This window comes from Phyllobates terribilis, unplaced genomic scaffold, assembly GCF_046119375.1.
Source record: "Phyllobates terribilis strain yellow unplaced genomic scaffold, ASM4611937v1 Scaffold_2__4_contigs__length_985480577, whole genome shotgun sequence".
Taxonomy (NCBI): domain Eukaryota; kingdom Metazoa; phylum Chordata; class Amphibia; order Anura; family Dendrobatidae; genus Phyllobates; species Phyllobates terribilis.
Genome location: NW_027362762.1, coordinates 91,360,041 through 91,374,458, shown reverse-complemented (window position 1 = coordinate 91,374,458; position 14,418 = coordinate 91,360,041). Strand labels below are relative to the sequence as shown.

Below are 14,418 nucleotides of genomic sequence, written 5' to 3'. Positions count from 1 at the left end.
CCCCGCCGAGATCAACTGTGACCGGTGACTGTGGTGGCGGTCACCGGCCGAAAGTATTACCTTGCTGAGCTGCTCCGTCTTCTGGTAGGTCATCAATGTAAAAGTAGTGGACAACCTCTTTAAGTAGGGTGTAGATAATATTAACTTTAGCCAATGAGATGTACTGTATATATGCTAATGCCTGCATGTATGTAAAGATAAGCTGAGCCAATTATATTGCTACAATGTATGTCCAAAGAAATGCCTATATTAGAGAGTGACCACGATGTAATAAACGGAGATCTGTTCTGATACTAAGTGTGGCAGCGTGGCTCTTTCCTTGTACAAGTACTTGGAATCTAACATTAATTTGGAGCAAGTACAACGTCTCAGAACGTCCCACATAAAGTGGCGAAGACACTATTCACTGTCAAGTAAAAAATAGAAGTCTACTAAGTTTGACCATGGTTTTTATTAGAAATGACCAATATGGATGAAACAAAGCAATTTAAGGCTTGTATAAAAAAAAGAAAACTTGTAGGAATTGATAATCTGATCTTTGATGCAATACCCAATGCAATGGGACAAGTATAAGTTATACACATCTACAGGCTTTATACATTTGTTCCAAAAACAAAACATGTAGACAAAATAATTATTAAGGCTCCAGCATCTGTCGGACACAGGACAAGAAAAAAAGCTAGTTTCAGTGCACATTTTCGATCACTATTAACATGTTTTTCAGTCGAATACTACATGAAGTTAAAAATGCAATGAAAATCAACTTTGCACAGTATAAAAGGACAAATATAGTGCTAGTACATTGATATAGCGAAGAGTAAGAAAACTGTACTTTGTTCTTAACTGCAATATTATCACAACCAGATCCAGCTGATTATAGTCGTACAGTAAGCTTAAGAAAAGCTAACACGAAGGCAGCAGGGAAGAACATCGATGGATCAGGGGGCTCCATATCAATACTGGAGACAGAGAAACTGAGCAATGAGACTTTATGTGAAGGGATTGTCCAATGTGCTGCTCAGCTTTGGTTACATAAAGTGCTCATTTTGAATATGCGCATTAGACATTCACTTGTACAGTATATACACAATTTCTGTCCTATTCACATTACACATTTTGCTTTAAAGCTCGGAGATGCCGCATCTTAACATTCCGCAAATAAAGTTCTCGCTATACAAAAAAAAAAAAATCACTACTAATTTTCTATTTTCCTAGGTATTTACATTATAAGGCTCTTCCAGTAAAATGTACAAAGAAGACCCAATTTAGACCCTTTTAATGTTAAGGTGCAAAGAATTTGAGGCAGAGCACCAATTTGTTAATGTGGCTGTTTGCTTTAGAAACCCCTATTGGTTAGAAGGGTCATCCGATTAAAAAAAAATCACAGAGTCCCATTGTGGAATCTGGCAGCAAGGGATCACTGTGTTTTCATCGCTACGGCAGAGAGAATTGAAGAATTACAGTCCCAGTGAAAGTAATAGGCTGTGAGATCCGCGAATCCTAAACAGAACCTCTCTATATTTACTCATAATTCCCTAGTAGGGGACTTGAATAATAGGTCTTCTTACCAAACAACCCGTTTTTATTTCTTCATATTCTATATTTTTTATGTGCAACATGTTGTAAGTATAGTCAATCAAAACAGAACTTTTACAGCAGCACATTTCAGGAAGGTAGTCCGCCAATTTTGATTTAGGATAAGTGTGTAAACAAAGATCTATTGGATGAAAAAGAGAGCCAAGGAAGACACTGATTTAGGTGGCCATACACATGAGACAACTAGCATGTTTATTTCAGAGGGGAGAGAAGCTTACAATGACTCTAAAAAGCTCAGACATGGTGAAATTCAACATGTCAGAACCACATTTCCCCAACATCTGCCATGGTAGCAGAGTCGTAAGGCCCCATACACGAGGCCATCAGTTGGCTGGGTTAGCTAAGTCCACCGATCACCACAATCATTAGGTTCTGCCATCTGATATCTTATGTGTATGGCCAGCTTTACAGACGTAAAAACCAGACCTAGCTACAACATAGATTAGTAATGTGCTTAAATAGCAGATCCACATGAAAAAAATCCATATGTCTAATAAAGCTACACACATTTAAGATTTCATTGACTACAGTGCCTTCTCAAAGTCTACAGAGGTCCCATATGCTATAATTCTGGTTTCATTAGCAGCAGGAACCCTGCAAAATATGTATTTTAGAGGTTGTCAGGTCTAAATTGATAAGTCTGCAGTCACTATGTGTGACTGCAGACTTATGAATCCCCCACTGATTTCTGAGCCGGGACTGGAAGGTGCGTATGTGTTATGCATGCTCCCAGCCGGAACCAGTCTAGTGGGCGCGGCCTCGCTCCATACACTTGTATAGAGTGAGGCCCCGCACCGTCTAGTGACGCGGCCGTCCAGTTTCTGAAGTGAGGACGCGCCCACTAGACGGGCTTTGCGCATGAGTATGCATAACTGATACGTACCCGCCGGTCCCGGCTCAGAAACCAGCGAATCCTTGCAGAATGCATGCGCTTGGGGGGATCCATAAGTCTGCAGTCACACAGAGTGACTGCAGACTTATCAATTTAGACTGGATAACCCCTTTAATAAAAACTTCTACTATTTTTCACAATTTTCCACAACTAGCAAAAAAGACCTTGAGAGTGAATTTCCTTCTTGTCATAGTGAAAAAGTGAAAGGAGCTCCTGCATTGTGCAGCTTTATAATTACATCCATCCTATTTGCATATGTAAAATAATATGTTTAAATAATCTTATTCTGTATAAAATTTTCAAGTTTTATAATTATACAAGCAGTGCATTCCATTACCCTCATGGCAACATCTGAAGTGAACCGGTCATTTGGAATTTGTGGAAAGGGAAGCATATCAGGATAACGGGTTTTTAGGCTATCTACACCATAAGCTTCCAAGGTCTGGACATCTTTAGTGAGGCCTTCTAGCTGTTGACCATATTCTTCAATTTTTTGTGCAAGGGCCGTTGGTTTTACATCTTTGTCAGATTTTCCCCTAACAGCATAGTCTGCAGCAATCAATGCTAATTTGGTAGAGAGATAGCATTTGAAACATACCCACTCATTTGCATTCTTATGCATGTCATTTCTTGCAGCAGAAAAGTTAGCCCTAGCTTGCCTAAGCCACCTACGAGCTTCAACAGGGTTACCAACTGACTTGAATGTTGGTGGTACAAAGAAGCGTTTTGAGTCATATGATCCTGTAGGGGCAGTATATCTTTCTTTGTATTGTTGTCTCTCAGATTTATGATTTGTCGCCTCTTGGTTCCAGGAAGAATAAAATCTTTGAAAGGAAGACTTTTCAGACTGAAACCTAGAAGATGGAGTGGTAAAGGTTCTTCTCGCTGTCCTTTCAACATTGACATCTACGAATGCTTGCTTTTCTAGTCGGTTGATTTCATTTTGCAGATGTTTAAAAACCTCAGTTGCTATATCGAGATTTTCAGCATTTTTATCTGGGTGCCACTTTAGATATAATCTTCTTATAATCTTCTTCCTTTCTGATTCAGAAAGCTTCCAGGCTTGCTCTATCACAGTAGTAACTTCTTTTAGTATCTCTGGTAAAGAATTTAATTTGATCTTCTTAGGTGACTGATGTTTGGAGGAACTTGTTTTGTTACTTTCCTTGCTTGGAAATGAAGATGCTGTCCTTGGGCCAGGAGGAGGAAATTCAGTTGGACTTGTTGGTGTTGATGGAGCACTGTCTTTGTTTTGCACACCCTCGTCTGGCCTAGAAAACTTGTATAGATCAAGTGAGCTAACTATTTTATATTCACTATACCCAATGTCTATCTGATAAAATTTCCCTAAAGAACCTGAGTTGACTTCTTCTTTGTCTACTTCCTGCACAATGATTGCGTAGGTGTAAGTTGGTTGATACGAGCCAAATGAGTCTCCACCCTCAGCATCTACCAAATAGCCAACATATTCACCTGGATAAAAAACATTGGTGGGATCCATGAGCAGTGTATAGTGAATTTCTGCTGGTATTGGGGTACCAGGCATAGGAAGCTCAAGTTTTGATTGCTCAGTTGATGAGTCATATTTAACACCTAGACTATCAAGCTTTTCGTTGATCCTGTAGATGTCATTGCAACCCAGCATAGCAATTAAATATGATGTGTCAGATATGAGATTGTCCGTTGCAGACTTCAAGGTCATTGCTAAAGCTAATAGGAAATTGATATCCTTGCTGTCAGAGTGCTGTATGTAAAGTAATATCACAGCATGTCCATATCGTTTCAAAAATGCAAGAGTTTCACTCCTGCTATGAGGGATTGGGTTAAATCCCTTGACTCGTAAAGTTGTTTGCAACTTTTCAAAGCAGGACACCTTTAAGCCTTCTCGTAAGGCTTTGCAAAGTTTTATGGCTTTCTCCTCGTTTGCTAAAAATGCATTGTCATTTTCATGTTTCATGATTCTTATAAGTCCAGTGATGAACTGCTCAGAAGACAGTAGTAACTGAAGTCTGCCTTGCAAAGAACATAGTGTCCCAAACTGGCATGATTTGGGCGTTTCCTCATCCAACTGTTCCTCAAGTATACTACTAAGAAGTCTTGGTCTTAGCTTTTGAGGAAGTAGCATTATTATTCTTGTGTGAAAGCCATGATCTTTTCCCATGTAGCACTGGCTAAGATCAACAAGCATTTGAACACCAATGTTTCCTTGAATTCTGCTTTTATAATGGGGTGCATCATCAAACACTAAAATGCTAGACTTGACCAATCTTCCGTCTTGACTTGGGAGGTAAAGTGCAAGATCACGTATGTTTTCTAAGTCATTCCTTACTTTAGCGGGATCGTTCTGGAGACTTTTGAGTAGGCCAGAAATCACTCTTTTTACAGTGCGCATTTCATTAGGATCTAGCTGCTTTCCTTCAGAATTCTTAAAAATACGACTTAGAACTTCCACATACTGCTTGGTTGAAACTATATCTTCAGTGCCTAAGTTCTTAAATAGCTGATGAAAAGTTCCTAACTCCAGAGGCAGTTTGTAGAGATATGGTTTAAAATCGGACTCAAATTCCAGATTAATTACAACTTCTTCTGGCTTTAAAAGTTTCCATCCATCTTCAACCATCACAAAAGCAACTCCTCGGAGTTGGAACTTGAATTCTTTTTTTTCTGTGCTGAGGAATTCATAGACACTCCTGAGAACCTTTACTCTTGTCTTTACGATTTCATCATCTACAGTAGTGATGTTGCATATATTTCGACAGTTGTTTATCACTTTGTCAATTGAAGGATCCAAATTTACATTCAGCATTGTTAAAACTTGTTCAAGCTGCTCTTGTGGACCAAGTACACTTGCTTCTTGTTCTTTAATGGTTAATGGTGTTGCCTTTTCGGGAAGAATTGGGCAAGATGTCCACAGCAGCTGCATTACATCTGTCTGCTTGAACTTTGGATTGACTTGTGCTCCATTAAACCTTATCAGCGGGAGTGTGCCATTTACCTCTTGGTACTGGGGATGAAAGCGGATAAGTTCTGCAGGTGCTCGTTCAGGACACAAAAAAGGTACCATGGACAATTCCTTTAAGAAGTTTCCAGAAAACAAATCAGCTCTTTCTTGGAAAACATGATAAAGAATGACATCAACAGTGTTTTGAAGCACTTCTTTTGTCCAACCTTCTGCATTAGCTCGCATACTGATCTCTTTTGCAAACTGCAACAACTGTTGTTGGGAAATAACATACTTTAGTCCTATATTCCGGAGAAATTTGATCCATGAGAGAAAAAAAGTAGATTGGTTTTTTGGCTTTGTAATTTGCTCCAATTTTTTAAAGAATTCAAGGGGTATGAATAGTTTTTCAGAAAGCATTACTTCAAATACTCTCACAGTGCGGTCGTAGAAGTTCTTTGCAGGTTTAAGTCGTCCACTGGCGTCATGAATGAATGCCAACTCTTCAAGTTTTGCAAAAAGTTGCTCCTTTAGTGTACAACTCTCTTCAAGGCTGCATAAACAATTTTTTAGGTAAATCAAATGCTCCAATTTAGCATGATAGGAGAGGTTTTCAAATTTTGGCAGCAGATGTTTTGAATAAATCTCCAGATCGTCAACAGGGACGCATCCTAATGCAGTGTACAATTCTTTCAGGTGTATCTTCTCTTCAAGAAAAGCAAAGGATGATGAGTGGGACCATTTTTCTACTTCTGCTGCCGGTATGCTTTTTGTAAGGACATAACACGTCCCATATTTAGACAATGTGATATAACGACCACTGACAGACTTGTAACATGGAAGCAACTTCAAAATGTCAGTTGCATCTTCTGAGAGGTGGCTTAAATTGCAGTTGAAATACATCAAAAGGGCATCAAAGTCATTTTCAGCTATTTTTTCAGTCCTAAATGTTGATGTCAGAATCATGTGATGTATAGCCTGGAGAATGCTCATTGGATTGTCTATATTTGCTGTATGTCCAGCCAACAAGGGGATTAATATATTGTCTTTTGAGCAAATTTTGTTCAACGCCAGTTGAATGCAACCAGTCTTCATCAATGTATGAAACACTTTATCACTTTGCGCATTTGGAAAGATTGCAATATGCATGAGGCTAAATGGCAGCAACACATCGCCATCTGGAATTATTAACTGGCCAGGTGATACGGTGAACTTTATTCCTGGTAAGAGCGCCCAATCTTTTAAGGTCTCCACAACTGTATCAAATGTAGTGGTATCACTTTGGTCATCTTTAACATTAAATGACTCGCTGATGAAATGCCAAGCACTCTTTAGCCATGACTCACTGGCAAAGTTATCTTTCCATGGGACAAATACTTTTGTTTTGTACTCTCTAGGAAGAACGGATGAGAGCAGGTCAGCAAAACTGTTGATGTCAAAAACCTTTGCAACTTTGCTTGAAAGTAAAATACTGCTATACCTCAGGTACAGTGTGTTCATAAAAAGGTCTTTTCGAGAAGGAATTAGTTCATGATAAGTGGTTAGGAATTTTGCTTGCTTTGCATCAAAAATTTGCAAAACATTGTCCAGAGTAATTAGAAGTGGCAACCCTTCAATTTGTATTTCATTTTCTTCAGCATCTTTTAAGCAATAATCCACAAGAAGTTTCAAACTGTGAAAGAGTTTCAGGTTTGTCTGCTGGAGACGGCAAGGTAGTTTTCCAATATGGCAGTTTGTATCAGGAGAAGAGAAAGTCATCAGAAAATGACGGACATCTGAAGGAGTTGCGTAAGTAACCGGGATGCCCGCATCAACTAGACAGTGAAAAAGATTTGCTGTCTCATCACTGTAGTAGACCAAGTTAAACCCAATTTCTAAAAGTAGATGTTTGAGTCTGTAAACATTTTCAGCCACTGTCTTGCGAGTGGTTATATTGTATTCCATATTTTTCATGTGATGTAGTTCGTCCTGTAATAAATTGTCAAAGTATGGCTTTCCAGAATTCACTGCAGCCGTGTTTACCCATGTCACAATGACAGCTGACTGCATGTCAGAGCCGTCAACATTTGGGGCTCGTACTACGGGCAAGAGGCGCTTTGAATCTTCATAAATGCAAGCATAAACAGCTTTTACTAGGCAATACCAGTCTGGCTGTAAGTCAAGTCTGTTTACTGGAAAAAAAGACAAAAATTTTTTCAAAATGTCTTTCACAGTATGAATTGGTGTATTGTGTAATACAGAGATTGTGGGATCAGTTCCAGGAAAGTTTCGTTTCTTTAGTTGTACTAATAACTCCACGTAAGCTGGAGCAACCAAGACCGTCATCAAGCTATTGTTCCAGTCACTTCTCACTCCAACCCCATCATCATCCCGCCACAAGTTGCGCCTTGCAGAATCCAAAGCAAAATGTCCATTTACATGAAAAGGAAGTCCGGTTTCAAGAGAGAGAGGTAAAAAGCAGAACGCTCGGTATGGTTTCTTGTAATTGTGGGTAATGCAAGCAGCAACTCCACCTCGTGGAAACAATGTGATGTCTTTATTTTTGTGAGCAGATATCACACTTTTTAGGACTTTACCCATATTTGAGAAACCGGAGCGATTACAAATTAACCATGTTGTCAAGTTTCCTTCAGTGTCCTCAATGTCCATTGTGTAAGTAATCTGTTGGACTGGTATATCTTTCAATTGTTTTTTCTTGGTAACGCTGTCAATTACAGAAGAATGAAACTGTTTGCGTTTAAGCCGGTCGCCATCTGTGATTTTGCCTCGAACAGAGTATAACACTTTTAGAGCTCCTGTTGTCTTCTCGATCTCACAAATAGAAATCTTTTCCATATGATTCAAAAACATAAGGAGTTCTGCTCCATCTGTACGCAACTTGTCCAGTAGGTTCTGTACCATCCTGTCCGAGCAGGGGACGGATGAGATCTCAGAGCTTTTTGCCATTTCAGAATTTCGGAGTGGAAAACGAAACATTGTTGCACTGGAAAGGTTAAAGTGGCTTCCTAAGTATAGATTAAGAACATCTGAAAATTGTGTTCTAAAATCAGCATCTAAATCTCGGAACATGCGTCCAGGGCTAAGTGATGTTGCCCCTGGAGCATATCGTGCATGAGGGTCAAAGATGCAAATTATGTCATTGGATGAAATGAAAGATGGACAGTCAGTAATATGGTAAACTGAGTTGAAGCCTATTCCATATTGACCAGTTTTACAAGGGTTGCCTTCCTTTGTTCCTTTTCCTAAGTTCTGGATGCCTCTTACATCATCATCTGTAAATGGCTGGTTGTTGTATACACAAAGTGCAGGACCTTGAAGAGGTGACCACTTTTCATCAAATATTCTGTTAGATGGATGGTTTCTTGGATCAAAGACAAAACATATTTCTGTGGCTTTTGCATCATCAGCATTTTGAAGAAGTTCTTTTAACATCTCCTTTTCTGAAGGATAAGCATTGAGGATACTTTTGATTCTACTAGTGAGCCTTTCCTTCTGTCCAAATTCAGTTCCGAGTGAGGTGAAGCAAACATTGGAGGCATATCTCTCCAAGGCTTTGTGTCTTTTTGGTATTGACCCAAGCTTCACAGCTACCTCTCTTGGAATGTCAGAGTGGCAATACTTCACTGTAGTATCTTTTACTTTAATCCATGGACAGTCATTGTAACATAATGATTTAGCTGGAAGCAGATAGAAGTTAACATCTGGTAGAAGAATTTGACCATAATTTGTCTCACAAAATTCTTGACTCTTTTCTCGGATAAGCCCCCATATTCCCTCGCTAATAATTCGTCTACATAGTTGGAAATCATTCTCTGATATCTTTTTGTTTGTATTTGCCTTTTTGATCATTTCAAGTACTGATGCAAAATCTTCTACTGTGAAGGTATTTTTCACACCAACACTTTCAAACAGTTCACGAAAATTATTTTTGTACTTGTTAGGCATCTGATAGAGGTAAGGGGATGCTTCAAAGTTTAAATGGAAGGAAACTTTGTCTGAAATAACATAGATGCCCTCTACATATATAAAAGGAAATGCCTTCAGTTCTGTTATAACCATAGTCTTCGTAGCTTCATTCAAAAGGACTGCTTCATTGAGAAATTTATAGCAGGCATTCGTAATATTTTCCAGGTACAAAGTGTTTTCATCTGTATATTTTGCAATTTCTTTTAACTGATCAATTACCAATTCAGGTGAAGGTTTCTTGAGCAAACCTAAGTAATCTTTGACAGCCAAGGAGATGGATCCACATCCTTTAAAAGAAGGAGAGTTTTCATTAAGAATTGGTTTTAAGAGGCAAACTGTGTCTTGATGCTCAACTGTGTATAACTCTGTAGCAGCGAACATTTCCTCATTTTTAAAGTCACTTCCTTTCCAATGAAGAGAGAAACCAACTGGCTTGGTAAGAAAAGGCAGAAGTGGAGAAGTTTGGCATTTCTTGCAAAATTCCTTAATCTTGGGGTCTCTGAACTTGAGTTTCTCATCAATTAAACTTAAAATAATATTGCTCCTCAAGCAAGCTGCAGCATGATCAGCTTTATTAATCAGTGCAATGGAATCAATTCGTTCAATTAAATCCTCCCATAAAATGTCATCTTTCATCATGCCAAGTTGCACCAGCTTCACCAACACTACTGGGTTCAAGTAATTTTGGTTGGTTCCATAGGGAAATCTTCCATCATTGTTGTCATACAATTTTGCTACTCTACCTTCAGGATGGATTAGTCTTGAAGGAACAACCAGTGAGTGGTCCTCACTGGAGCATGGAATACATGGTGTAACTTGAAGAATTTCACTAAATGCCTGTATCCTTTCATTTAGAACAAAAAGCATCAAGGGATCTCGCAATTCAGGCTGGATTTCTGCTATATGAGGAAAAAAAACTTCTGAAAAAAACTGACGTTCGGAAAATGTATTCTCAATTAGCACGTCTGTACATCCTGCTTCTTCAAATCCTATTTTGACCCATGAAGGCAGTTCAACAGCACAAAGGTTTTTTGAGCCAGTCTTCTTCAAATACTTCATGAAAATCTGGAAAGCAGCTGGTCCAATGTCTGGTCTCTTAAGTAAGGAGTCATCCAGAAATCTCACATTTTTCATAGAAACCCAAGATGTTCCATCAGAAAATACTTTCATGCGGTCTTTGCCCTTTGATTTGGCAATGTCTTCATACAGTCCTTGGCAAATTACAGAAAAATCATCATGGACATAGTCAGGGTCTGGCCATATAGAATAGTAGGTGTAGTTCATCAGCTCTCCACTGGTAGACATGTCCCTTAAGACACAAAGAGCCTCTAGATAAGAACGCACAATGACATGTCTCATGAATACAGTATTCCACCTTCCTTTTGTGTCTGTTTTCCAAATTTCTTTTCGATTAGAAGTCACAGCAAAGCAACCATTTATATGCAGTGGAAGTCCAGTTTTTATACGAAGAGGTAGATAGCAAAAAACTTCTCCGATATTACCAGAAAATGGTCTCACTGTCCATTTCCCATCTTGACTTTCAGAAAGCATTACAGCTACACCACCACAAGGCACTAACCCAAGTCTCTTGCCACTGTCACTCAAAGCAAATTTCAAAGCATCATTTATATCCATAAAAGAACAAATAAGCCATGTTGTTGAGTCCACAGTTTTTTGTGGCAATTCCTCTGTCATTCTTTTTGTTTGTCCAGACTTGGCCATCTCAAAAATGTTAGCTGGTTCATCTTCGGGACCTCGGAATAATGGAGAATGAAGGTCAACTATTCGCCTGAACACATGGTGAAATTCTTGAACCACAATCTTCAAGATACATGACGATTTGGGCATTTCAGCTGGATATTTCTTGGTAGAACTACAGTTGCTCATCACTTTGGCAGCTTCTGTGAGTAGCTTTGTTGGTTTAGCCAAAACCTTTGAGGAGCACGTAGACTTTTTAATAGTTACTGTGTCTTGAGCGAATGCTGGTTCTGATTCTTCAGGCTTAAGGTATTTTAAGACCATAGAATTTACATTCTGAGTAAAGAGTATAAGTCTGTACCCACACAAGCTAAATTCATCAACAAGTGTGTAAATGTCTGCAGTATTGTAGCAGGAACTGCTAATTTCACTCATTTTGGCTTCCTGTTGTGTTCTAAAGGACAGTCGGAAAAGTGTACCTTTGTAGCAGTAGGGAGCTTCTACCGCAAGTGGTAGGTCACATTTAAATACACCTAAAAATGGCTTGAACTGATTTGGAAATTTGCGAAGTCTTTTTTGCTGTTTGCTCCAGTTAATTTTGATTCCTGGGTTAGATTTATCTCTGATATGTTTGCTAATGTGATTAATATTTGGATCAAACATAATCATAAATTCTCTACTCATAATAATAGGAATATCTGTGACGTGGTAGACAGAGTTGAATCCTAGACCAAATTTTCCGACTTTGTCAACCTCACTTCTTTTTAAGGATTCTCCTAGTCTTGTAATGTTTAAAAAATCTTTATCAGTAAACTCAGAATTATTGTAAGACCATAAAGCAGGTCCATGACATGCTGCCATTCCAGGGTCCAGAAGATTTTCCCTTATATCCATATTTCGTCTCATATCAATCATAAAATTGCACTCTGTCGCTGATGCATCATCAGCATTTTGAAGAAGCTCCTTGAAGATATCAGACACAGAAGGATATTCTTCCAAAATGTTTTTGATTCTCACTGTAAGTGGCTCTCTTTGGCCCGACTGTTCAAACCCCATATTTTCGGGGTTAATAAGCCGAGTACTTAAACATGGTACATTCAGACATTCTGCTGTCTTCATTGGTATATCCTCATGTACTAATATAATCGGTTCTACAGAGTCTTCAAGGAGATCATTCAGGTCATCAACTTTGATATCACAGAAACAACATTCATGAATGGGTCTCATCACAAGCTTTGCAGGGTCTTTGTTATAATGCACAGGCAATGGTGTATCTAGACTCACTGAAATCTGATGGCTATACATCCATCTTACAATATTCAGCATTATATCAATGTTCTGCTTGTTCTCCTCCTTATCCATGGATTGTTTACTACGTTCATATATAATGTTAACTACATCAAAGATTTGTCCAGATGTTAGCTGCTCAATTGAACCACAAAACTTGAACAACTTGTGAAATTTCACCATAGTGTTTGGTATATTGTGCAAGAAGGGCTGTAGGTCAAGGCTGTAGGACGATGTTATAATTGCTTGCTTTGGTGAGCAAAATGTTTTGCCTGTCCAGACCCATGGAAAAGACAGCTCTTTGTAGAGCTCTTTGCCTTTATCAAGACATTCCTGCATAAAACCGTATATCTCAAGCAGAATGTGCTGAAACTGATAATAATCTTCATCAGTAATTGTTTTGGAATTATACCAGTCAGCTACAACTTTTAGATGTTTTAACACAGCCTCAATACTAGGTTCCCTTGAAATGCCAAGGACTTTTTCAATATTGTCGTGCATATTTTCTACTAAAGGAATGGAAGAGCCCACCAGAATAGCGAAAGATACGTTGCACATTTCTCCAGGGGAATACAATTTGAACTGGTCTCCAATCCAGACCAACGAATTGGGATAATTTGGTGGGCGTTCTTTAATAGAAGGTATCCATTTGATCTTTTTTAATAATGCTTTTCCCTCTGGTGACTGCACAAGTTTATAATTTCTTTTTAAAACAACGAGTAAAGTTTTTGCCTTTTTTAGAACAACTTCATCATTTTTGCCTGATCCAACATGTAAAGCTTCAATTTTCTTAGCTATTTGAACAATGTCTTTCTCTGTAATATGAGAATCGTTTTTAAGGCCGATCTGTCTAAGAGAATGTAATACATCTGAAGATGTAAATATAGCAGGTGGGAAATGCAGTTGTTCCTCAGCACAAAATAAGCTCTGGAGGACATCTACCTCTGGATCAAAAAGTTCACTGGCTGAAACGAGTCGTTCTTTAGAAATGGGAATGAATTTAAGACTTGACAACCAGGAAATTACCAAATGATTTTCGTTCTTTAAGAAGGTTAAATTTTCAAGAACCCAAAGCATAACATTCGTCCTTTCTTCAACTGAATAAAAACCTTTTTCTACATCTTGTAAAATAATTTTCAAGCAATCTGTGCTTTTTAATTGTTCTACCTTTAGCATCTTCGTGAGTCGAATAGTTTCTTCATCACTGCTGTCAATGATAGGAAAGGAGAGACGAGTTTTGGAGGGAAGCCTAGCGTTGTGATGAAGTACTTTGCAACCTCTTAGAAAAACATAGGAATTCTTTTCAGAAGTCTGTTCGATTCTTTTGAAAACCATCAGCTCTTGTATGATTTTTTTTTCTTTTTCATTTATGTCTGTTAAACTAGCAAGAAACCTTCGCAAGGCATCTTTGTGAACTGGGCTCAGTTGTGCCATCTGGCTAGATAGCTTTTGAAGAGACATCCTGTCCATTATTTGTAGGAGAGCACTAGGTGTAGGGGGATAGACATATTTTTTAAGAACAGGATGCTGAATTGATGGGTCTAAACATGTAAGTACAATACCCCCAAGATTTTTAATTATTTGAGGCAAATGTTCTGGTAGCTGAGTGTCAGACTCATCATCATAAATGACGAGAGAAGGCATCCGTAGACGAATGAGTTCCAGGACAGTTTCTTCTTCTATTACATGGTCTTCTTTTTTCTCTTCTTCATCTTCTTCATCATTTTCTTCTTTTTTCTTTTCCAGCAGTTTTGTAGGAATAAGTGGCATCTCATCAAGACATGACAAATCTTCGGAAAAATGTATGTACAACAGTTTCCAGACCATTTTAAGCCACTGAATAGGAGGATGTTTGTTGTCCTTGCTTGGATGCCATTTTACAATCAATTCTCTTGTTGGCCATGTTGTATTCAGGATTTCTTTAGTAAGACGTATAAAACGTTCAGGATTCAAGAGTTGAAGCTGCGTACAGGGTCTACCTATGGTGGGAGAAAGAAAAAAATAAATAAGACCTCTATAACATAAATTCCTAAAGGAG

The 14,418-nt window shown here is 38.5% G+C and overlaps 1 protein-coding gene across 1 annotated transcript in view; it reads right to left on the bottom strand.

Annotated features, from left to right (window-relative positions):
* Positions 1-432: 432 nt before the first annotated feature.
* SACS (sacsin molecular chaperone) overlaps positions 433-14,418 on the bottom strand; it is a 107,706-nt gene continuing 93,720 nt past the window's right edge. Inside the window, exon 10 of the mRNA XM_073662213.1 lies at positions 433-14,359. Coding sequence (XP_073518314.1) covers positions 2,760-14,359 — 11,600 coding nt within the window. The 3' untranslated portion in view covers positions 433-2,759. The remainder of the gene's footprint in view (positions 14,360-14,418) is intronic.